This window comes from Pseudorca crassidens, chromosome 17 (genome assembly GCF_039906515.1).
Source record: "Pseudorca crassidens isolate mPseCra1 chromosome 17, mPseCra1.hap1, whole genome shotgun sequence".
Lineage (NCBI taxonomy): Eukaryota > Metazoa > Chordata > Mammalia > Artiodactyla > Delphinidae > Pseudorca > Pseudorca crassidens.
Window position 1 is genome coordinate 38,735,781 of NC_090312.1, and position 26,614 is coordinate 38,762,394.

The following is a 26,614-nucleotide window of genomic DNA, read 5'->3' on the forward strand; positions in this document are numbered from 1 at the left end:
ATTGACAGTAACACAATAATAGTAGGGGACTTTAGCACCCCATTTTCACCAATGGACAGATCATGCAAAATGAAAATAAGGAAAAGCAAGCTTTAAATGACACATTAAGCAAGATGGACTTAATTGATATTTATGGGACATTCCATCCAAAAACAACAGAATACTTTTTCCTCTCAAGTGCTCATGGAACATCCTCCAGAATAGATCATACTTTGGGTCACAAATCAAGCCTTGGTAAATTTAAGAAAATTGAAATCGTTTCAAGTATCTTTTCCAACCACAGCACTATGACTAGATATCAATTACAGGAAAAAATCTGTAAAATATACAAACACATGGAGGCTAAACAATACACTACTAAATAACCAAGAGATCACTGAAGAAATTAAAGAGAAAATCCAAAAATACCTAGAAACAAATGACAATGAAAACACAAGAACCCAAAACCTATGGGATGCAGCAAAAGCAGTTCTAAGAGGGAAGTTTATAGCAATACAGTCCTACCTCAAGAAACACGAAACATCTCAAATAAACAACCTAACCTTACACCTAAAGCAATTATAGAAAGAAGAACAACAACAAAAAAAAACCCCAAAGTTAGCAGAAGGAAAGAAATCATAAAGATCCGAGCAGAAATAAATGAAACAGAAACAAAGGAAACAATAGCAAAGATCAATAAAACTAAAAGCTGGTTCTTCAAGAAGATAAAATTGATAAACCATTAGCTAGACTCATCAAGAAAAAAGGGAGAAGACTCAAATCAATAGAATTAGAAATGAAGATGGAGAAGTAACAACTGACACTGCAGAAATACAAAGCATCATGAGATATTACTGCAAGCAACTATATGCCAATTAAATGGACAACCTGGAAGAAATGGACAAATTCTTAGAAAAGCACAGCCTTCTGAGACTGAACCAGGAAGAAATAGAAAATATGAACAGACCAATTACAAAAAAAATTGTGAAATTGAAACTGTGATTTAAAAGCTTCCAACGAATAAAAGCCCAGGACCAGATGGCTTGACGGGCGAATTCTAGCAAACATTTAAAGAAGAGCTAACACCTATCCTTCTCAAACTCTTCCAAAATATAGCAGAGGGAGGAACACTCCCAAACCCATTCTATGAGGCCACCATCACCCTGATACCAAAATCAGGCACAGATGTCACAGAAAAAGAAAACTACAGGCCAATATCACTGAAGAACATAGATGCAAAAATCCACAACAAAATACTAGCAAACAGAATCCAACAGCACATTAAAAGGATCATACAGCACGATCAAGTGGGGTTTATCCCAGAAATGCAAGGATTCTTCAATATACGCAAATCAATCAACGTGATACACCATATTAACAAATTGAAGGAGAAAAACCATATGATCATCTCAATCGATGCAGAGAAAGCTTTCGACAAAATTCAACACCAATTTATGATAAAAACCCTCCAGAAAGCAGGCTTAGAGGGAACTTTCCTCAACATGATAAAGGCCGTATATGACAAACCCATAGCCAACATCGTCCTCAATGGTGAAAAACTGAAACCATTTCCGCTAAGATCAGGAACAGGACAAGGTTACCCACTCTCACCTCTATTATTCAACATAGTTTTGGAAGTTCTAGCCACAGCAATCAGAGAAGATAATGAAATAAAAGGAATCCAGATTGGAAAAGAAGAAGTAAAACTGTCGCTGTTTGCACATGACGTGATACTATACATAGAGAATCCTAAAGACGCTACCAGAAAACTGCTAGAGCTAATCAATGAATTTGGTAAAGTAGCAGGATACAAAATTAATGCACAGAAATCTCTTGCATTCCTATACACTAACGATGAAAAATCTGAAAGAGTAATTAAGGAAACACTCCCATTCACCGTTGCAAGAAAAAGAATAAAATACCTAGGAATAAACCTACCTAAGGAGACAAAAGGCCTGTATGCAGAAAACCATAAGACACTGATGAAAGAAATTAAAGATGATACAAACCGATGAAGACATATACCGTGTTCTTGGATTGGAAGAATCAACATTGTGAAAATGACTATAGTACCCAAAGCAATCTACGGTTTCAGTGCAATCCCTATCAAACTACTAATGGGATTTCTCACAGATCTAGAACAAAAAATTTCACAATTTGTGTGGAAACACAAAAGACCCCGAATAGCCAAAGCAATCTTGAGAAAGAAAAATGCAGCTGGAGGAATCAGGCTCCCTGACTTCAGACTATAGTACAAAGCTGCAGTAATCAAGACAGTATGGTACTGGCACAAAAAGAGAAATATAGTTCAATGGAACAGGATAGAAAGCCCAGAGATAAACCCACACACATATGGTCACTTTATTTTTTTATAAAGGAGGCAAGAATATACAATGGAGAAAAGACAGCCTCTTCAATAAGTGGTGCTCAGAAACTGGACAGCTACATGTAAAAAAATGAAATTAGAACACTCCCTAACACCATACACAAAAGTAAACTCAAAATGGATTAAAGACCTAAATGTAAGGCCAGACACTATCAAACTCTTAGAGGAAAGCATAGGCAGAACACTCTATGACATAAATCACAGCAAGATCCTTTTTGACCCACCTCCTAGAGAAATGGAAATAAAAATAAACAAATGGGACCTAATGAAACTTAAAAGGTTTTGCATAGCAAAGGAAACCATAAACAAGAACAAACTACAACCCTCAGAATGATAGAAAGTATTTGCAAAGAAAGCAACTGACAAAGGATTAATCTCCAAAATATACAAGCAGGTCATGCAGCTCAATATCAAAAAAACAAACAACCCAATCCGAAAATGGGCGGAAGGTCTAAATAGACATTTTTCCAAAGAAGTTATACAGATGGCCAACAAACACATAAAAGGATGCTCAACGTCACTAATCATTAGAGAAACACAAATCAAAACTACAATGAGGTATCACCGCACACCAGTCAGAATGGCCATCATCAAAAAATCTACAAACAATAAATGCTGGAAAGGGTGTGGAGAAAAGAGAACCTTCTTGCCCTGTTGGTGGGAATGTAAATTGATACAGCCACTGTGCAGAACAGTATGGAGCTTCCTTAAAAAACTAAAAATAGAAGTACCATATGACCCAGCACTCCCACTACTGGGCATATACCCTGAGAAAACCGTAAGTCAAAAAGAGTCGTGTACCACAGTGTTCACTGCAGCACTATTTACCATAGCCAGGACATGGAAGTAACCTAGGTGTCCATCGAGAGATGAATGGATAAAGAAGATGTGGCACGTATATACAAGGAATATTACCCAGCCATAAAAAGTAGCGAAATTGAGTTATTTGTAGTGAAGTGGATGGACCTAGAATCTATCATACAGAGTGAAGTAAGTCAGAAAGAGAACAAGAAATACTGTATGCTAACACATATGTATGTTATCTAAAAAAAGAAAAGAAAAAATGGTTCTTATGAACCTAGGAGCAAGGCAGGAATAAAAACGCACATGTAGAGAATGGACTTTCAGACACGCTGACGGGGAAGGGTAAGCTGGGACAAAGTGAGAGATAGCATTGACATATATACACTACCAAATGTAAAATAGCTAGCTAGTGGGAAGCAGCTACGTAGCACAGGGAGATCAGCTCTGTGCTTTGTGACCACATAGAGGAGTGGGATAGGGAGGGTGGGAGGGAGGGGTTATGGGGATATATGTATACATATAGCTGATTCCCTTTGTGATACAGCAGCAACTAACACAACATTGTAAAGTAATTATACTCCAATAAAGATGTTAAAAAAAAATGAATGAGTAGAAGAATAACGCATATCTAAATATTTTGATTTTATTTTGTTTACTTACATTAACTTATCATAACTATTCATCAATTATCAAATATTAGATTAAGTAATTTTAATTGAATATGTAGTTTTTAGATTTTTCTTTGTATATGCCTATAATACATGGTGATTTTTAAAATATATCACACTTTATTGTTTTATTTTGGACAGCACATGTATGTAGGTTCACTTAATTAGTAAGAGAAAGCAAATTAGGTTCTGCTTTCAGTTTTTAGGATTTATCCTAGAAATAGATACTAGATTGAGTTAGAAAGTGTTCAGGAGAAGTATCAAGAAAGGAAGACTGACCATTAGGTATTCCTACTCTCTAGTTCATCTATTGCCTCTGGGCACAGTTTTAAGTATGACACCATTTGCTCTGAGCAACAACTTCCACGTCCTGTTCTTTGCTTCGTAACATCTTCTCTTCCAGCTCTGGTTCAGATCTTTTCCTTCCTTCTTCCTCCCAAAACCTAGTTCAGCAAAGTATCAAATATGCAGGTGTGAAAATGCTTAATGATGTTTTATTTTCTTGAAATATTTACATTTTTTCCCCAAAACTACAAAGCTTTGAGCCAAAGGAGTAAGTAACTAAGGATGGAATTTCAGGTGCCAAGAAGCAATTAGCCAGGTTAGGGGAGTGTGTAGGTAGATCACTTTCCTACTTCTCCAGAGGTCTTACTCTTCTTTCATGAAAAATTGTTACGTGCCTCTTTAAGATTAATTTTGCCAGTGACATAGCAATCAAGGTGACAATAGTAAACTACGGGTCCCACTTGCAGCTGGGCGCAAATGCCCGGCATATTACTGGGCAATTAGGAACCCTTCATTTTCCTCTGCAGAGTTACTAGGTGTCCAGGTAAGGTGTGGCTACAATGGTTTGGAGTTACCTGTGGGTATTGCATATGGTCTGTTCTTCTGTGTGCTTTTGCTCTGTGGAATGTTCAGTGATATGCGACCCAGCTCGAGCCAATTAGTGTAGGGATTTCGGTCGTAGGATACCTCTTTTACCAGCACAGAGCACGGACAAGCATGTAAAGATTAGTCTTGTACAAATGGAAATCAGTCTTTCTTATAAAGGCCTCTGGAGAAAGGGCTTCCATAGACACACAGTGGCTGTTGCAGTGTTCATGACTCACACAGGAAATCATTCCTTCTATTTAACTAAAATCCTTGGGCTTCAATTGGTCTGTTTCCTTTTATTTGGCCCTCAGTGGAGATGGAAAACAGCTGTTTTCTGTGCAAGACCCCTTCATATATACTTGGATACTTATTAAACTGTATCCTCAGACTTTTCCTGGCTGAACAATTTCATTCCCTTTAACCTTTGTGCAGGTATTACTTTCTAAGCATTTAATCTTTTTTTATGAATAGCCTCTGGATCTTCTCCATGTTGTCTGTATCCTCCTTTGTTTCAAAGTACAGTCTGATGAAGTTAAGAAAAAGCTGATGTCAGTAGCTTCTGTATTAACATTCTGGTTTTTATATGTATTCACTGTACTCTTGGCAACAAATTAAAGGACAGATTTCCAAGATCATTAATCAGGTGGAACACCCACATCTTAAATTGTTTTAGAAGAACAAATTAGGTAATATTCATAAATCCTTTGATGTTGAAATATATTACGCTAAAGTTATGATTATTTCATTTTTGCATCTGGCTATCTTTGTTACAATCATGCTAAGAAATTAAAAATTAAATTACATTTTGTTAAAGTATTATAAAAATTCCTTTATATATTTAAATTTTCATGACAACTTTTCACCTGTTTAGAAGACGTGTAAATTAGAAAAGTTAGTGAATAATTGTGAGTAGACTGACATATTTTGTAAAAGGTATTAAATACTGTACAATTTAGTTTTCTTATATATGTTTTAGGGAATGTTTGAAGGAGAAGAAAGAATTTTTTTCTTTAAAATTTCACATGCACAAAAGGATAGAGTGACGGTTATTTTATTCTTTATTGCTAATGGGTTTTTAGTGCCACAGCAAGTAGTTGAAGGAATTGGGACCAAAAGTGAGGGACAAGGTAATTTTGAACATGAAATTTATTATTAAAATTAAAAATATGGGCTTCCCTGGTGGCACAGTGGTTGGGGGTCCACCTGCCAATGCAGGGGACACGGGTTCATGCCCCGGTCCGGGGGGATCCCGCATGCCGCGGAGCGGCTGGGCCTATGGGCCATGGCCGCTAGGCCTGCGCGTCCAGAGCCTGTGCTCCGCGACGGGAGGGGCTACAGCAGTGAGAGGCCCGCGTACAGCACAAAAAAAAAAAAAAAAAAAATTAAAAATATTCTTATAAGCTAGGGTCAGAATTCAACTACAACTGGAGAAATTGATGTCAATTTTATGTGATTATTTTCTGTGTATTTAAAAAAAAGTATTCGCCATAGCAACCACAATCACATATGACAGTGGTTACTATCTTGAGATTTCCTGCTTTACTCTGCTGTCGAAGGGCCTACTATTTCTTCTTTTAAAAATAAATTGTAAGTCAGAAGCATCATCCTCTTTGTCCCTTCTGTGAACATGCATCTCCCTGGAGACTCAGCTGTACACTGTGGACATGTGTTTCATATCGTGTGGTTAAATATGACTGGCCAATTACAGCTGCTCCCTCCCATTAACTTTTAAAACATACCTAGCCTATTTTCTTCCTTAGAAATTTTTAAAAATTGTTTTTAAAATTTTCTTTGTATATAAAAAAGATATACTCAAAATGTTGATAGTAAGTTTTAAACTAAACAATAGAAAATATTTAGAAGTATAAGTACATACATTTGAATAAAAAATTGTGTATAAGCATATCTTGGTTAATAATATACTGTTATAAAGTCATCCAAACAGAAAAATCTAATGGAACAGACTACCTTCTTTTATTTCAGTTGATTTCTAGACTTTTGTTAACTCTCTGTGAGAACGTTTATTTCTAAATATAGGAATGGGTTATTTTCCAAAATTTTGAGTGTGGAATCCAACAGGCATTTCACCATAGGTTTTGAGATCAGCTTGTAAAAGACCCTTAAAACTAATATATCTGAAATGTACTGATAATTAAACCACTATGTAGTAGTGGATTTCAAGTTTCAAATTGGGGTGTTCTGTAGTCAAATTGAAGGTTGCTGCTCCTATATCTTTTTACATCCTCCACTTGGGAATAGAAACGTAATAGTTAGGGACTGAATTTGGTTTAGGTACCAGAAAAACCAGGTAACAATTGTTTAAATAGAATAGTATTAATGTCTTTTCTCATTTAACAAGAAATCCAGAGTGTGCTGCATTGGTAGAGTGATTTCATTATGTCATTAGAGATTCTTTCTGTGACACCATCTTTAGGGTAGTACTCTCATCCTCCTGTTTGCAGAATAACTGTTAGATCTTCTGCCATTAAGTCTGCATTCCAGGAAGGAGAAAGGAGCAGGCAGAAACAGAGAGGTGATGCCTGTATCAAGAAAACAGAGCTTTCCTAGGAACCTTCTTCTTATGTATCATCCGTCAAAATTGTGTTATATGGCCACTCCTCCCCACAAGAGAGACCCCTTGTCGTCTTCAGGAAGGGAGAGCCTCTAGAAATTAGGTTACAACTTTTTCACCTTGAGCCACTAGGGCATTAGTGGTGGCTCCTATAACTTGGGATAGAAGCTTCTGATTAGGATAGCTTTAGAAGTAGGCACAGGACTATTGCAAATGGAAGAGGAGATTCCTGGAATGAAATTTCCCAGTGGTTTTCTTGTTTTCTTTAGTCAGCCCCAAGTATTAGTCTTCCTCTTTCCTTTATATTGTCACTACTCATTTCTGATTGGACTTCTACTTCTCCGACTGCAGGAATTTTTACAAAATTACCTTATAGCTCATCCCGAGCCAATAATGTTACCTAGTTTTCATAATACTTACTGTAGTTTTAAGCTGCGTTAGTACTATTACAAATACATTCTAAATTGGCCAGATTACTATTAGCAATGTTATGTCTGATTTTAGAGGATCATGTAGAGACTGGAATGTCTCCACAGGCAAGTAAACTAGATGATGATGAGTCTCAAAAACATGTCATATGAAAGGAATTGAGGATGTTTCACCTTAAAATGATAACCAAGACAGGAGTCATTATCTGTCTTCAGATATTTGAGGGACTGGTATATGAAAGAGAAATTTATTTGGAACATGAGTGTAAATTACAGAAAGACATATTTCAAGTTCACATTAAAAAAAAAACAACACTTTTTGTAACTTAGAGTTGCCCAGCAGGCTTCCTTGTGGGGAAGTGTACGTCCTATCACAGGAAATTTTTAAGAAGGTAGGTAACTTACTGTCTGGAGAACTGTATAGGGAGGTGTCTTTGTGGTGGTCACTTAGGATCTTTTTTTTGGAACTCTAGGGCTTAAGGAATCCAGTTTGAAAATCACTGGGAAAATCTAGTTGTTCTAAATGTTTGTTTTCTACTTTAATCATTCAGTGTAGAAAATGAGGAGCCATTGAAAGATTCTAAACAGAAGAAAGACATGGTTTGATTTGCATTTAGAAGGTCACTATGTTGTCAGTGTGACTAAAATCAAAACTGAGATGAGGGAAGGAGACCAGTTTGGAGGGTGTTACAATGGCCTAGGTAGGAAATGATTAGAAGCTAAACTAAGACAGTAGCAGTGGTGGATAGAGCAGTAGCATTAAAAAAGACCTAATGATCAGTTTGGTTTGGTGAGAAACGAGTCTGGGTTAATTCTCAACTTGATCACTTTGGGGATTATGTAAAGAATGTTGACTTTAGCAGACAAAGAGCATGTGGAGAAGCAGCAGGTTTTAAGGGAAAGATCTTGAATTTAGCTTTAGAACCGGGATATTTTTGTTATTTTATTTTACTTTGTTCGTCATTAAATTGACTATGTTGGTCTTGAATCTGACCAGTGAAAACTTATTATATTGATTAATAAAAAAATCATACTTCAGTAAAAATCATAGTTCTTTAAGTAAATGTAAGAACTTATACCTTCCTTATGTTCTTTGTTTACCTAAGGAAATGCGACTTCACCACAAGTACAAAGACCATCTTTCATGGATTACTTTGATAAACAGGACTTCAAGAATAAGAGTCATGAAAACTGTAATCAGAATATGCATGAACCCTTCCCTATGTCCAAAAATGTTTTTCCTGATAACTGGAAAGTTCCTCAAGACGGAGACTTTGACTTTGTAAGTACATTTTAATTCTTCCATATATGTTTTCTCCTACTCTATTTTGTCACCACATTGAGAAACATAGGTTGTGTGTGTGTGTGTGTATGATTAAAATTATAGACTGTATATTAATATTCAGTATATTGCTATATATGGGTAGGGGAATGGTGAAATTGTAGTTTGCTTGTAGAAATGTAGTTGCAGAGAAATGTAAATAATTGCTTATGGTTAAATAAATTATAGCCCAAATTTAGAGAAATATTTAGGACTCTTTAAAACTAAAATGACAACTGTGTTAAAAGATGTTTTTAATAATGCAAATATGAGATATTTCTGACAGTAAATTCAGTTTCCTAAACAAATGATGCAAAGGTATTTTTGACATCAACTTTGAGAAATTTGCCTCAACTATGAAAGTTAAGTCACATAGTGTTAACTCCACTTGGTTTGTCAGAAATAATAGTCCTATGTCTAGTTAAGAATATAAACTTCAGTATAAAACTGTGCCTTCTTTTTTTTTTTAATCAACTTTTTTGTTTTTCATTTAATTTTATTATTTGGCCACATTGGGTCTTAGTTGTGGCATGCAGGATCTTTCATTGTAGCACGTAGGCTCTTTGTTGTGGCGTGTGGGCTTCTCTCTAGTTGTGGCACGTGGACTCCAGAGCTCACAGGCTCAGTAGTTGCAGCATGTGGTCTCTCTAGTTGTGGCGCATGGGCTCCAGAGCACATGGGCTCAGTAGTTGCTGTGCGCGGGCTTAGTTGCCCGGTGGCGTGTGGGATCTTAGTTCCCTGACCAGGGATTGAACCCTCATCCCCTGCATTGGAAGGTGGATTCTTAACTACTGGACCATCAGAGAAGTGCCTAAAACTGTGCCTTCTTGCCTCTTATTACATTTTCTCCTTATTTCTTCTGTCCTGCTCCTTATTATTTATTTCTTTTAAAGAATGTATGTAATACAGATAAATAATTCTAAAACAACTCTTACCACAACTTGAGAGAGTAACTTTTTAAAATGAGTTCTTTAATCTAGAAATTTTTGAGGTAAATTTTTGCTTTAGCGTGTATTATAAATAGCATTTACTTTTGCATATTGTTCTGTAAGATTTTCATGTAAAATAACTACAGCTATATTTGTTAATAAGTATATTTATAAGTAAATAAAATTTTAGATATATCTATATCTTCTAAATTTTTAAATACTATCAAGCAGTTTTGCCTAGACACCATGCCTCTAAATGCTTTGTGATTATAAATACTTCTAATGTTAAATACTTTTCTCCTAAATATTGTGATTAAGTTTTTAAATAATCAGATAATAAAGTTTCAAAATCTGTCCTCAATAAATTTAGTACTAAGTGCTAGCAAATATTAGCCATGGCACAGGTTAGTCTGAAAACATTAATCGTAGTATCTCCTTACTGTTTTTTCAGTTTTGAGTTTATAAATTAGAAAAATAAAATCTGTATTTCTATAGTTCTAGTAAGATTTCATTTTATGCTACCTCCTTTTAAAAAATATGTAAATTATTTAGAATGCTGACTTTAAGCTTAAAATCATTCTTAAACATGATGAATCTTTGATGAATCAAAGAACTCTGTCTTAACTCAGTTGGAATAAATCTTAAGAGTCTCTGGAAAACAGTTTGAAATGAGCTACAAAGTAATGAATAAATTATCATAGTTAACAAATAGCAAATAAAATGATTTATTTCTGTTTCAGTTAGTCTTTGCTACCACCCCCAAAATTTAGAACTTAAAATAACTATTTCATTTGCTTACAGTTTTGTGAGTAAGCAGTTTGACTAGGTTCAGCTGAGTGGTTCTTCTGCTAGTCTCACCTGGAGTCTCTCAAGTGGCTGAAATCATCTAGCAGCTTGAATGGAGCTGAATAATGTCTCTAAAATCACTCATGTGTCAGGCAGTTGTGCTGACAGTTGGCTAGGCCATATGACCCTGTCAGGCAAGCCTGGAGGTTTTATGTTGTGGTAGCAGCCTTCCAAGAAGGTGATAGAAGAAATTGTAAGGCCTCTTGAGTCCTAAGTTTAGAATCCATTTACAATACCATCAAAAAGAATGAGTACTTAGGAATAATCTTAACCAAGGAGATGAAAGACTTGTACATTGAAAACTACAAAACACTGCTGAAAGTAACTATAGAAGACACCAATACATGGAATGACATCTCATGTTCATGGATTGGAAGACAATATGGTTAAGATGTCAATATTGTCCAAAGCAACCTACAGATTCAGTGTAATTTCTATTAAAATCCCAATGACATTTTTTGTAGAAATAGAAAAATGCATCTAAAATTCATTTGGAATTTCAAGCGACTTGAATAGTCAAAACAACCTTGAAGAAGAGAAACAAAGTTGGAGGTCTCATACTTCCTGATTTCCAAACTGCTACAAAGCTACAGTAATCAAAACAGACAGACATGTAGACAGATGGAGTAGAATAGAAAACCCAGAGATAAACCATCACATATATTGTCAGAGATTTTCAGCAAGGGTATTAAGACCATTCAATGAGGAAAGGATAGTCTTGTCAACAAATGATGCTGGGAAAACTGGATAGCCACATGCACGAAGTTGGGCCTATACCTTACACCATATACAAAAATACAAAAATTAACTCAAAATGAATCAAGGATCTAAATAAACATACGAACTGTAACTATAAAACTTGTCGAAAAAACATAGGGGAAAAGCTGTGTGACATTGGATTTGGCAGTGATTTCTTAGATATGACACCAAAAGCACAGGCAACAAAAGAAAAAATAGATAAATTGGACTATATAAAAATTAAAATTTTATGCATCAAAGAAAGTACACTGTCAGCAAAGAAAAGTCAACCCACAGAATGGAAGAAAACATGTAAATCATGTATCCGATAAGGGGTTAGTATCTAGGATATATAAAGAACTCAACAACAAAAAACTAAGCAACCCAATTTAAAAATGGTCAAAGTACTCCAATAAATATTTCTCCAAAGAAGATATATAAATGGCCAATAAACAAATGAAAAGATGTTTAATGTCACTAATCATTAGAGAAACCCAGATCAAAACCATGAGATACTATTTCACACCCATTATATACACACACACGTACACACACACAGAAAATAACAAGTGTTGGTGAGGATGTGGAGAAATTGGAACCCTTCCTTGGGCGCTGCAAATGTAAAATGGTACCTCTGTGGAAAACAGTATGGCTTTCCTCAAAAAAAACTGAACATAGATTACCATGTGATCCAGCAATTCCATTTCTGGATATATACCCAAAAGAAATGAGTGAAAGCAGAGACTTGAACAGATATTTGTACATCCATGTTCATAGCAACGTTATTCACAATTGCCAAAAGGCGGAAGCAACCCAGGTGTCCATTGACGGGTGAATAAACAAAATGTGATATACGCATACAGTGAAATATTTTTCAGCCTAAAAAGGAAGGAAATTGGGCTTCCCTGGTGGCGCAGTGGTTGAGAGTCCGCCTGCCGATGCTAGGGGACACAGGTTCGTGCCCCGGTCCGGGAAGATCCCACATGCCGCGGAGCAGCTGGGCCCGTGAGCCATGGCCGCTGAGCCTGCGCGTCCGGAGCCTGTGCTCTGCAACGGGAGAGGCCACAACAGTGAGAGGCCCGCGTACAGCCAAAAAAAAAAAAGGAAGGAAATTTTGACACAAGCCGTAATATGGTGAACTTTGAAGATAATAAGCTAAGTAACATAGCCAGTCACAAAAGAACAAATACTGTATGATTCCACTTAATATGCGGTACCTAGAGTGGTCAAATTCATAGAAACAGAAAATAGAATGGTAATTGCCAAGTGCTGGAGGAGGGGGAAATAGGGAGTTACTGGTTTTTGTGTACAGAACTTGAGTTTTGGAAGATGAAAAGAGTCCTGGGGATGGATTGTGGATGTACTTAATGCCACTGAAGTCTACACTTAAAAATGGTTAAAATGGTGGATTTTAAGTTATGTATAAAAAAAAAGTAAGGGGGGAAAAAAGGATTCACATAGTGTCACTTCTGCCATATTCTTAGTCAAAATATATTCACAAGGCCAATCCAGATTCAAAGGATATGGAAATAGATTTCACCTCATGATGAAAAGACTAGCAAAGTCATATTGCAGAGGGTCGTGTGGAATGAATGGAATTATTGTGGTCATCTTTGCAAATAATCTACTAGAAGTTGTCCGTATTAAAATTCAACAGAATTTAAAAGAATGAATTTAGGGAATTGGAGGTCATTAGTGATTTTGATGAGGGCCATTTCAGTACCCTACTTTTAGAATATTCATACACAGCAACTTTTGACATGCAGCCTTCTACTGTCCCTTTTAAGCTCATTCTAGTTTTGTGAATGAGAGCATCAGTTTTTCTAGTGGCCAGCTCTTATAAGTAAACTTCCGGTAATATTTTCAGCCCATTGTAGATTCTGGAGTCCTTCTATCTGGAAATTCCAAAATTTGTTAGAAAACCTTAAACTAGTTTAACAAATGTTCTGTTTTCTGCTTTGGATTGTGCTAGGCACTATGGGTTAAAAATATATATATATATTTATATACACATATGTATGTGCATTTATTAAGCTGAGAAAATATGTTAGTAAAGTGTTAAATTATAATCCAGAGCAATAATTCAGATATCATGCATAAGAGGAGGACTCAGTAAAGGTTGGAGTAGTTTATGAAATCATATAGTAGAGGAGGACTTTGTCTAAAATTGGAAGATGGATAGTAGAAGAGAAGGTAGGCAGTACAGAGGATGATGTGCATAATAAAAAGCTTAGAGGTAGGAAGATATATATATATACAACATATATATATACAAGATATATTGGGTGACAATGAAGTGGAGACCGTCAAGTTCATTTAAAATAATATGGGAGATAAAATGAAAGCTAGGTTTGGGTCAGATGGTGGAAGCCTTGAATGTAAGACTGCAAAGTCTGAAATTTTATTTCCTAGACAGTGGAAAGCCACTGAAGGTTTTTAGGTTGGAAAATGACGTGATGAAAAGTGTTTTAAGTATATTAATTTTGATGGTAGCATGCAGGATTGATTGACAGAAAAAGACTAGAGGTAGGGGAAAATCAGGTCTGTGAAACAGACTTGAAATAATAGGGTAATAAAATGGAAAAGAACCAAACAACAAAAACAGGGATAGATGTAGGAGACACTAGAAAGGTTGTTAATCAACAGAAATAGCCGACTTATTGGATTAAAGAGTACTATATTGGTTAAGATGAGGAGCTAAATAATAGAAGGTGAAATTTAAGAAAAAAAAAAAAAGAAGGAAAGTGTCCTCACAGCTGGAAAGAGGCTCCAAGAGATCATAGGACCGGATTTAATTTTCGCAGACTTATTTCTTTTCTGACTTATACAGGGCATGTAGCCTTAAAAAGGGAAAGCAAAGGGGGAGGAATGACTAGAGCAGGAGTTCTTTCTTCCCCAACATTTACTACACCTGTCAACTGCTCAGCCCTCTTCATCACCTTGAGGAAAGTGAAAAATGTTTGCAATAGCTACTGAGGGAATGCAAATGGGAATAAATAAGACATGAATAAAGGAAGGATTGCCAGGAGATGAACAAAGAATTTGCTAAGAGTAGTAGTGAGTGTGTTTAAAAAAAAAGAGAGAAAAGAAAAGAAAAGTGTGTAAGAGAGGCTAGAAGAGAGTAGGAAAAGAGGAAGCAGAGGTAGGACAAAGTGTAAAGGGTTTGATGGAATACTTTGCTTACAAAGTAAGGAAATGGACTAAAAGCAAAGAGATTTCTACTTAAGACACCAGCTGGTATTGATAAGGGAAATCTGGTCTTACTCATTCCATCATACATTAGATATAGAATGTTAAAAATGTGACTCATCAAAGTGTAAAAGCGTGCTAAGGTTTATGTGTTTATCTCCCCTCTTTATGATGTATCTCAAGGATACCTTCCAAGAGAGCTAGATTTTATGTCATTCCTATGTCTATTCAATATAAGTTGCTTAAAACTACCCAAAGTCATTTTGACCATGTTTCTAGGACATAGAAGGCTTCTCTTTCTGCCGTGAGAAAAAGAGGTTTCAAAAAAGAAAAATGAAAGTGAATACTTCGTTGTCTTTTGCAGTATTCAGAGCGGATTCCTAAAGGACAAAACTTATTCAGAGAGACACCTGCTAGGCAGATGTGCGGAGTAGGAAGCATTCTTTATCTTAAAGCCTGTATGCAACTTAATTGGTGTATTTTCTTTAGCATTTGTCTTTTAGATTTTCTGTGAATTGGTTGTTTCCTGTTACGTTCCTGGATGTAAGGAGCTGATAAGAGAAATAATTTGTGATTTCACCAACTTGAGGGTAGCATAAAGATAGGATAAAATATATTTAGGCTAACTGAACCAATTATTTTAACTCTACTAAAAAAGTTCTGTTTAGGGTGTGGCTGTGAAGATTTCTAAAACAAATGTAAAAGGCAAATCTGTTTATTATAGCACTAGTCAAATGTTTCAGTTTTTGTTAGAATTATTTCCAAACAGCCTTAGCATCCAGATTGTTTAGTGTTAAATGGAGAGCATGTAGATCATGTTTTGCAGAAATTACACTATCATTCATACATAAATAGATACATTTTGGGTAATGTAAAGATTTTGGAATAAGAACAAAAACTTTAAAAGCCATCTGTTAACCCACTATATTGGTTCCAAATTTTAAAAAAAGAAATTGGATTGACAATAGTTGCTAGTATAAGAGGAATTAGGTAAATCAGTTATTTTTTTGTCTTTGACTCAAACTGAATTGTAAGGTAATGTTTTTGGATTTCTGTGATTCTTAAATATTCAGTTTGTGTTGTTGCTTTGAGTTAAGGGACCCAAAAATCCTCCAGGGCAGCACTTGGAGAAACAGTCTCAATTATTGTGGCAGAAGGGAAAAAAAAGTCCTCTCCTTCAAGTACACATGTGCCTTGAACTTTCCTGGGTTTTTTTACAACTCTGCCTCTGACTCTGGATTGGAAAATCAGTATGGTGATGGGGAAAACCCCACAAAACCCAAAAAACCTCACTGCTGCAAAATGCAGAAAGCAGTGAACCTGCAGAAGGTAGCAAACCTGCTGCTGGAGCCTTAGGGGCATTTTAGGAATCTTTCTTAGTATCTTTTCACCCTGCTAGAGCAGCCAGCGGCTGTGGAGCATAATAAGTGGTGGAATACAGGAGCCCCCGCAAAGGCTTGTAGTGAAGCCAAGCCTTTGGAAAGCCCTGAGGAACGCAGGCCCTGTAGGAAGCCTGGAGGTAAAAACTTAAGCCAAGAGCATCTGCCAGTTTTCACCAGTGTAGCAGTATGCTACCACCTGCTCTCTCTACTTAAATACCGAGAGTGCTTTTGCTCTTTAAAGAGATGCTGGCTCCAGGTTTCTTTTGTGGTGCGCTCCTTAGTCAAAGAACTTCTTGTTCTCTTCAGGCCCTACTTGTATGGACTGAGGAAACCACTTCAGCTGAGTGAAGTACTTAAGCATATTGTCATCGATTAGTTTTGCGTTAATTAAATGATTATTGTCAAGTATTTCCAGATGTTTGGAAGAGTATTAACAAAGTATGAAAAGATAACTGGAGATATTTCAGGTTTATTTCTTCTGGGGTAAAGGAGAAATAAACACAAAATCTCAAATGCTTTAGTGGGTAGCCCTGGATAAGAGTCTATGATTACAGGTGTACATGTGGCGTGAACTTGAGCGTATGTGGCCCATTGTGCTTTCACTACTCTTTCCTTACAGAACCAACAGGAAATTAAAATTAATGCGAACCCTGCACTTTGAAATACTTGCAGAATTCTGGACTCGTGCAGTCCTTCGCCAGCTCACGAAATCTGTGCTGGCACTTGTATCCAGCAGATGGTGTGGCATGTGCACAGTTGTAGCATGTGATTGTCTAGGTCCACGTAGAATTTTTATAAGATTTTGACCATCAATCTCCTTAGGCGTTTAAGACCGTCATAACCTTTGCTTTGAAAGGAGAGTGGCCTTCCTCAAAGATAAGTGTTTATATACGAGTAGGAAAAAAATGTTAATAGTCACCGGTCAACTACACTGAATTTGATTCTATAGTAGTTAAAGGCAACAAAAACTTCAGTGTCTCTATAAACTACCACACTGTTTTTTTCTCAGTATAATTTAATCCATTTGGCCACCTAAGGTAGAGTGAGCATTCTGCTTTCTTATTCCTAAATATGCTGTTAAAGGCTTCAGAAATTTCAGGAAATTTTATTTGGTGGTTGTGTTTAGGCAAGATCTTCTGAAACATTAAGCTAATTCTGCTTATTTAGGTAATTAATGCCTTAACTTAAAACTCACTCTATCATCATTTCCTTTACAAATTAAAGTGAGCAGGCCTGTACTTACTGGCTTAATTAAGATAGAAAGCACAGGTGCAGTGTGTGGGTTCTGGTCACCGTGTTGGAATTTATTAAGATGTTTAAAACACATGGCAAAGAGAAAAATGGCCTTCCAAAAAGAGTTCTGAAAAGCATAAACTTTCCTCATAGTAATTTATTCTTTTAAAAATGTCGTTTATCTAGAAGATTGTGTTGAGAAATTGGCTACTTTACATTTTAAAACAAAGATGTTAATACTCCAAGCATATGTTATGGCTAATGTTGATGTCTGAGGAAGTTATTTTGACTATGTGCACTGTTTGTTCATAGCCTCATTTTGAATGTTTAGTCAGTAAGCAGTGGAGGCTGTTGAGTGATTATGTGAAAAGAGATGTTAAGAACCAATAGTGGAATTTAGGATTATAGAGTGGACAATATAACTTACTGCCTTTTAATTTAAGACTGATGCCCCACAGTATTTACCTCTTAAATAAACCATTAGATTTCAAATAAGTTGTTAGGATTGATTGAGCTAGTTATCAGTTTGTATTGACAATAGAAGAGTTCTTTTTCACTTTAACTGTCATAAATGAAATTTCTTTAAGTCTGAAAGTGTGTTTGTACTTTCATACTTAATTCAGGTTTTCAGACTATACATAGTAGTTTAGTGTTAGAGCCCTTTCCGTAACTGATCCCATCATAACTTCCTGATATAGATCTTTCACAGTTACAAGTACATAGTTCTTTTGGGGTCTATTAGATTTGTTGTCCTGGTTAAACTAATACACCTTTCTCTCTTGTCCTGATATTAGGTTGGGACCTTTTTCCATTCTACCTCTCATTTATGAAAAGTAGAAAACTTCCATTAGGTTGGATCCTTCGGATTAGAAGACATTCCAGTAAATAACAGCTTTTTAAAAATCAAAACCTTAGCTGTCTTGATTCAAAACCAAACTAGTTTTGTTTTATAATTTTGTCCATCAATAGCAGAAGCATCTTCCCAGAAATATAGACAGATCTTACAGAGATAAGCAAAAGAGGTTATCAAACTAACGTACAGTAGCAGATAAAAGAATTTTGGTACAGAGATCTTAATTATATTGATTTACTTTTAAGAAACATTTACATGGCTTTTAACAAAGGAACTTTTTTTTCTTCGTGATTTAAGTAATGGTGCATGTTAAATTTGATATGCAGTATACTGATGTAATTAAAGCTGTTATTTACTAAAGCGCCTTATAAAAGTCTCAGCAACCTGAGTTAGAGCATCAAGTTGTAATTTCACAAGCCTTCAATTTAGTTTTTAGCTCTCTCTTAATATGAGAATGCTAATTAAGCTATATAATAGTCAAGGCTACAAATATGTAAATATGCAAAAAGCTAATAACCAGCCATTACTAACTAGTCAAATGAAATGAGTGGTCAGTTGTGGATTATCGTTGCTATGGAAGAAAGTTCTAAAGCAGATAGTCATTTTCATGGTTATAATCTTTTTTTAAAATTTATTTAACTTATTTTATTTTTTTGGCTGTGTTGGGTCTTCGTTGCTGCGTGGGGGCTTTCTCTAGTTGCGGTGAGTGGGGGCTACTCTTCGTTGTGGTGCTTGGGCTCTAGGTGCACAGGCTTCAGTAGTTGTGGCTCGCGGGCTCTAGAGCGCAAGCTCAGTAGTTGTGGCACATGGGCTTAGTTGCTCCGCGGCATGTGGGATCTTCCCGGACCAGGGCTCAAACCCATGTCCCCTGCATTGGCAGGCGGATTCCTAACCACTGAGCCACCAGGGAAGCCCACGATTATAATCTTTGATGAAAAAAATGTACTGTCTTTAACGCATTAGAACTTTAATGATGGTACAAAACTCCTGAAAATTGCCTTACTTTGATTTTAAACATTTAATCATTCTTACCCTGACTGTGAACATTGAAAGACTTTCCCTTAGCATATCTTATAAGGCATAATAGAAGAAAGATACAATTAAGTTCCCCTTTGATTTGCAGAAATCAGTGAATTACAACTAATATCTGCAAATTCTACTCTTCCATTTTTCCTTTATTACAGAATTATAGGTATAGTCTTCCAGAAAAATATTCTTTAAATAACTGAAATTAATAAAATATCCAACCCTGACCAGTGTAGTAGTCATCATTTAACAGCAGCTCTTTAGATATGCTAAAAAGTCACCTTTTTGTTGTCATTTTTAAAGCATTTTCCATAACTTAGTCAACCTTTGAGCTTCTTTCTGTTTTTTTATATCAGTTGCCCTCACCTGTAAGAATTTCCTCCTTGTCTACAATCTTATACTTTTTCTTTCTCTTGACTCCACACTGAAACTCTGAGGCTTCCATTCATTTGGGTTCTATTCCACATTTTGCTGTGACTCATGATAGGATGCTTCATTAAGTTTAAAATCTCAGCATCTGAGATGGTTTTTCTAACTAACCAGTTCTTTAAGTTCAAAGTGGTAAGTGCAGTTTTGTCTACATGTGTAATTTTACTGCTCAGCATTTTCCCCGTCCTTTGTGATTCAGACAAAGATAGTGGAATTAGAGAAGAGAGATTAGACTATTTAAGAAATATCCTAGATTTAAGAATCATCTGGATATGATAACCAGTTGTATATAGGGGAGCTGAATGAAGAAAAAGTTTTCTGATTTAGAGAATTAGATTGATGATGTTGCCATTGTTTGAGATACAGAACAGAAAAGGAGGACAGAAGGGGTTTCGGAGGTTGGGCGCAGAGGTTGAGCTAATTCTGTTGTGGATGTATTAAGTTTTTAGTGTCTGGAGGACATATAAGTACACTAGGTAGTTGAAAATACAGGATGAAGCTATGGATTTGGGAATATTTGGCTTAGAGTACGTGAGATCTTCCAGAGAGAACCTTGCAGTAAGGAGGGAAAGTTACCAAAAGTGGGTTTCTAGGGAATCCCAAATATAAGATGGGCAGAGAATGAGCAGTGAGCAGAGGAGACCGGCTTTATCTAGCTTTGGATATAAGTTGAGTCAAGCTTAAGCAGGCAGATAACAGCTGTCCCTTGAGAATTTACCATGGCTGAAATTTTACTTGTTTAATTGGGGAGTAGGTCACCCTAAACTTGAACTTAAAGAATAGTTTCAGCTACCAAGTATTTTGTTATCAGCTCTTTGAGGATTCATCCTGGTACCATGATTCATGCTGCTACAGTTTAAAATGTAAGCACTTTTTAAACAGTTACAACTCATTGGGTATAAACCTAAAATGGCTTTTTCTCCAAACCTACTTTGAACAATGGATACACTCTCTAATCTCCCTTTTCTGCTCCTTAACTATGCCTTTGGACAGATGCTACAAGTTTCTGGTCACTTTTGGTTAGTAAAAGTCTGACTAGTCTAAAATTTCAAGCTTAAATATGATTTAAATCTCACCTGATCGTTCCCTACTCTATGTCTCAGGGCAGGCTACCTAAGTCAGGGGTCCACAACCGGTACCAGTCTGTGGCCTGTAGGAACCGGGCCACACAGCAGGAGTGGCAGGTGAGCAAGCGAACCTTCATCTCTATTTACAGCCACTCCCCATCGCTCGCATTACCACCTCCTGTCAGATCAGTGGCGACATTAGATTCTCATAGGAGCGTGAACCATACTGTGAACTGCGCATGCGAGGGATCTAGGCTGTGCGCTCCTTGTGAGAATCTAATGCCTGATGATCTGAGGTGGAGCTGAGGAGGTGATGCTAGCACTGGGGAGCGGCTGCAAATACAGATTATCATTAGCAGAGAGGTTTGACTGCACAGAGACCATAATAAGTCAATTGCTTGCAGACTCATATCAAAACCCTATCAGTGAGTGGCAAGTGAAAACAAGCTCAGGGCCCCCGCTGATTCCTGCATTATGGTGAGTTGTATAATTATTTCATTATATACTACAATGTAATAATAATAGAAATAAAGTGCACAGTAAATGTAATGCGCTTGAATCATCCCCAAACCACCACCACCCCCAAGTCTGTGGAAAAATTGTCTTCCACGAAACCGGCCCCTGGTGCCAAAAAGGTTAAGGACCGCTGACATTAGTGGTTTAAGACAGTTGACTGCTTTCTCCTCTCCTTGGTCTAGCTCTTGGAGAGATTGGCAGTGAGAGGGAGGGGGTGAGGAGCAGGCTAGAGGAAGGACAGAAGAGGCGGAGCTCATCATCTGAACCGGGTCATCTGAAGATGGTGGCTCCTATTCTGGTTTAATCTGCTTCTAACTGCTGTAGAATGTCTCTACTAATGTCGCAGTTTTCATGTGGACAGTGTGTGTGGTTTTCTTGGGGTGATAGTTTTACCTTGCCTCCCTTTATCACTGAACTCTTTTTTAGAAATGGGCAACTGTTTCTCCAGTTCAAGCCCCTTTTCTAGTAATAGGGAATCACTGATTTCCATGGCTCCATATGAGGGAACATTTTTAACTGTGAAAATAAACAGAATTCATGCAAAAGAGCTTAGGAAAATTCAGGCCAAACACCATCGTCTCCATTTATGGCTATTATTCTGAAAGGTTAAAAAAAAAAATCACATGCATTTAAACAGCTAAAGGCTATTTTAAAATATACTTACGGAATTTTTCATCCCAGTTTCTGTTTCATAGCTAAAACATTAAAAACGGTATCATCTATATCAGTTTAGATGTTGGTAACAATTTAATGCATACTCTATAAGTTAAATAAATATCTCTCTTTAGTCACCTTTATTTTGTAATTTAGGGAAAACCTGTTTTATATTAATATTTAAAATAAGTATCAAATAAAACCAGCTTCTAACAGCAGAGCAAGTACTTTGAAAACAATTGGACTTTTCTATTCTAGGTTCTGTGTTCTGTGTTCAGATTGATAACACATTTCCAGGGGAAAGTGGATTGTATTTATACATCCATATATTTCCCTGAATCATTTTTAGGAAGCTATTATTTTAATTCATAATGAATTCTGAAAAGAAACAGTAACAATATAAGAGAAGGCATTCAAGAAACATACCAGTTCATACTCTTACTGAATTTCATATTGATGTACTTAACCATATATTTGGCCTCTTGTATTTACAGTAGCATCAATCAGCACTCCTTTAAGCGAAAATATTTGAAAATACTTAAGCATGATTGTGTACATATTTATGTTCTTTTTATTTTTAGAATAAAGAGAAATTTCATTTAATTTTTTGCATCTCTAATAAATAAAAATAATCACAGGTGTATAAAATATGCAATAGCTACTTTGTATTTTTAAAATTAACTATCTTATATTTTAAAAGTTGTGAGATATATAAATATTAAATTATTAGATATTGCATTTGAAGTGATTCAAATGCAACACGTGAATAAGCAGTTGTCTCAGTAGACTTTATTCATTTATTTGTGTTTTAATTAGTATTTAATTACTATTAATTACTATTTCTAGTCCTCTACTTTAAAGACCCCTACTTTGAAATTTTATAGGGCTCAATATTAAAGTATTTTATTAAATGGTAACCTAGAATAATTTCAAAAGAAAGGTTTAAAAAAGAAAAGTGCTAGGCTTTAAAATGAATTCTGTCATTATTGGTGTCCAGGTTATACGCAAATATTTAAAAAATCAGAGAAGAAACTGGCAAAATGAAAGAATTCTCAATAGTCATCATTCTAATACATAATTTCTATAATGAAGAAAGGATTACTGGGGACACAAGGTACCATTTTCTTATGCTGCTATTAAGTATTATTTAGTAGTCGAATTCAACTTAATGCCTAATCCAGAGGCACACCACAAATACACAAGTCCTATTTGTGTGTGTGTGTCAGAAGACAGCTATGTGTGCTATTTTTTTTCTTTCCAATTTCTTAATCAGTTTCTCAAATAATTAGAAAAACTTTACCAGGCCAAAGGGCCCCATGTTCCCTACCCGCACCCACAGACTTTCCTTCTTTTTTTAGCCACTGTAACGTCAGGATTTTTAAAAAACTGTTAATAAATTCTAACTAGTTGTAAGACTTATTCATACATGCTCTCAATGATACTTTGAACTGCTAATCATTTATACAAAATATTTAAATCCAGTTTTTCACAGCCAGAATTCACATTTGAACAAATAAGAAAACAGCAGTATGAGAGTAAATATATCAAATTTATAATTCATCTTGTAAGTAATTAATTCTTGAAGAAAGTTGCTGGCAGTTGGGGATGGATGAAATGCTGTTTGCTCCAATTTTGCAAGTATCTGATTTGACTGGGTGGCAAACCAGCTGACTATATTAGACTCTAAAGCATAACAGCTACATAATAGATAAAATAGGATGCTCTTTATTCTGAGGGAGAGGGGAAGAGCAGACCACAATACAGGGATGTTGAACGAGTGGATCCCTCGACTGAGTTAGTTTCTAAAGGAAGGTGAAAAGGCCCACAGAGGGTACATAAAATACTTCTGCTGAATAAATGAAATGTTAAAAAACTAAAAAGGAGGTTTAATTGTTAGTATGTTACTCTAGAAAAACTTTTTCAATTAGACATTAAATATTAATTTATATTTAAGCCATGTGATCTCAAGTTAAGTCTCAAAAATATGAAGAATAACTTGTTCTAACCTCAGTGTTAATCTTATTCATATTTTCCTATGTTCTGGAAATACTATTGATAACCTATTAATAATCTGCATAATAGTCATCAAAGTGAACACAGGGTACATAGCTTATGTAAAACAGCCTAAGTATTTTAGTGCTGTGAATCTAATCTAGATTTTTAAATGAGTATACATTTTACACACACACACATACACACCTTTATTTGAAATTATTATGAGCATGAATTACATGTGTTATTTGTACAGGATTTAAAAGTAAAATAAAATTTACATTGATTTGCCAACCTTAAGACTGCTTAGGAAAATGTTAGAGAACAACCTAAGAAATTGCCATTTAACCTGTCGTTTACATATTTTGTCCAAGTGAAGAGAAGGAAAGGTATTTTGTTCCTATAATTATTGAATATTTTACTTTCTGGAAGTTCCTTTTCATCATATGCTGAATCTCTAACAGGTTAGATCGTTAAGCAAACTTCTTAGACCAAAAAAAGGCAGATGATTAGGAAAAGACTTGATTGGACAAATATGGGATGAGTTTTGGAAAGCTTTTTAATTTTTTAGATCAATTTCCCTGAGCTTTTGTTTACTTATTTTCTAAGGCATGTAAGAATACATCATTAGTTTTTTTTTTAATATCTTTATTGTAGTATAATTGCTTTACAATGTTGTGTTAGTTTCTGCTGTACAACAAAGTGAATCAGCTATATGTATACATATATCCCCATATCCCCTCCCTCCCACCCTCCCTATCCCACCCCTCTAGGTCATCACAAAGCATCGAGCTGATTTCCTTGTGCTATGCAGCTGCTTCCCACTAGCCATCCGTTTTACATTTGGTAGTGTATATATGTCAATACTACTCTCTCACTTCGTCCCAGATTCCCCTTCCCACCCTGTGTCCTCAAGTCCGTTCTCTACGTCTGAGTCTTTGTTCCTGCCCTGCCACTAGGTTTATCAGTGCCGTTTTTTCTAGATTCCATATATGTGCGTTAGCATCCGGTATTTGTTTTTCTCTTTCTGACTTACTTCACTCTGTGTGACAGACTCTAGCTCCATCCACCTCACTACAAATAACTCAATTTCATTTATTTTTATGGCTGAGTAATATTCCATTGTATATATGTGCCGCATCTTCTTTATCCATTCATCGTTGATGGACATTTAGGTCACTTCCATGTCTTGGCTATTATTGTAAATAGCGCTGCAGTGAACATTGCAATACACGTCTCTTTTTGAATTATGGTTTTCTCAGGGTATATGCCCAGTAGTGGGATTGCTGGGTCATATGGTAGTTCTAATTTTAGTTTTTTAAGGAAACTCCATACTGTTCTCCATAGTGATTGTATCAATTTACATTCCCACCAACAGTGCAGGAGGGTTCCCTTTTCTCCACACCCTCTCCAGCGTTTATTGTTTGTAGATTTTTTGATGATGGCCATTCTGACCGGTGTGAGGTGATACCTCATTGTAGTTTTGATTTGCATTTCTCTCATGATTAGTGATGTTGAGCATCTTTTCATGTGTTTGTTGGCCATCTGTATGTCTACTTTGGAGAAATGTCTATTTATGTCTTCTGCCCGTTTTTGGATTGGGTAGTTTGTTTTTTTGATATTGAACTGCATGAGCTGTGTATATTTTGGAGATTAATCCTTTGTCAATTGCTTCGTTTACATCCTTATTGTTTTTTGTTTTTTTTGCGGTACGTGGGCCTCTCACTGCTGTGGCCTCTCTCGTTGCGGAGCACAGGCTCCAGATGCGTAGGCTCAGCAGCCATGGCTCACAGGCCCAGCCGCTCCGTGGCATATGGGATCTTCCCGGACCAGGGCACGAACCCGTGTCCCCTGCATCGGCAGGCGGACTCTCAACCACTGCGCCACCAGGGAAGCCCTACATCCTTAGTTTTTAACTGGACCTTTACTATTTTTTTTTTCATCTTAAAAGAGATCAAGACCATACAGTTCAAATATTTATTGGGAACGCTTTTTAGAGTATGTCTATCAATAATTTTGCTTTTTATTTTCTGTCAGATTTTGATAGTAATTCTTAGTCCTAAATTGTCAGAATTTTATTTTAAATTTATTTTCTTAAAATCTTTTCCTTAAATTATGTCTTGTTTTTAACTAATTTAAAATGTAATCAGCCACAAGTATTTTTTTTAAATTTTATAGCAATATTACTGAGATGTAATTTACATACCATACAATTCACCCATTTGAACTATACAACAGATTGGATTCTTTTTTTTCTGTAGTATATAGACAGTTGTGCAACTATCACCACAATCAATTTTACAATATTTTCATCACCCCAAAAAGAAACCCTGTATTCATTAGCAGTCACTCCTCATTTTGCCACAGTGTCCCCCCTCCTCTGTCCCTGGCAGCCGTTAATGTACTTTCTGTCTCTACAGGTTTGCCTATCTTGATATTTTATATAAATGGCATCACACAATATGAGCCACAACTATTTTTTCTACCTTTCTACTAGATAGGTGATTACAGTAGGAGGATGACTATACACATATATATATTTTGTAGTGAAGTATAGTTAATTTACAATGTTGTATTAGTTTCAGGGGTACATCAAAGTGATTCAGTTATACATACATACGTATATGTATGTATGCTTTTCCAGATTCTTTTCGATTACAGGTTATTACAAGATACTGAATATAGTTCCCTGTGCTATACAGTAGATCATTGTTGTTTATCTAGTTTAT

At 36.0% G+C, this 26,614-nt stretch overlaps 1 protein-coding gene across 1 annotated transcript in view; it reads left to right on the top strand.

The window, feature by feature from the left end:
- The window catches only part of STK3 (serine/threonine kinase 3), a 327,224-nt gene that overhangs the window by 246,099 nt on the left and 54,511 nt on the right, over positions 1-26,614 (top strand). The window contains exon 10 of the mRNA XM_067711661.1: positions 8,817-8,992. Coding sequence (XP_067567762.1) covers positions 8,817-8,992 — 176 coding nt within the window. The remainder of the gene's footprint in view (positions 1-8,816; positions 8,993-26,614) is intronic.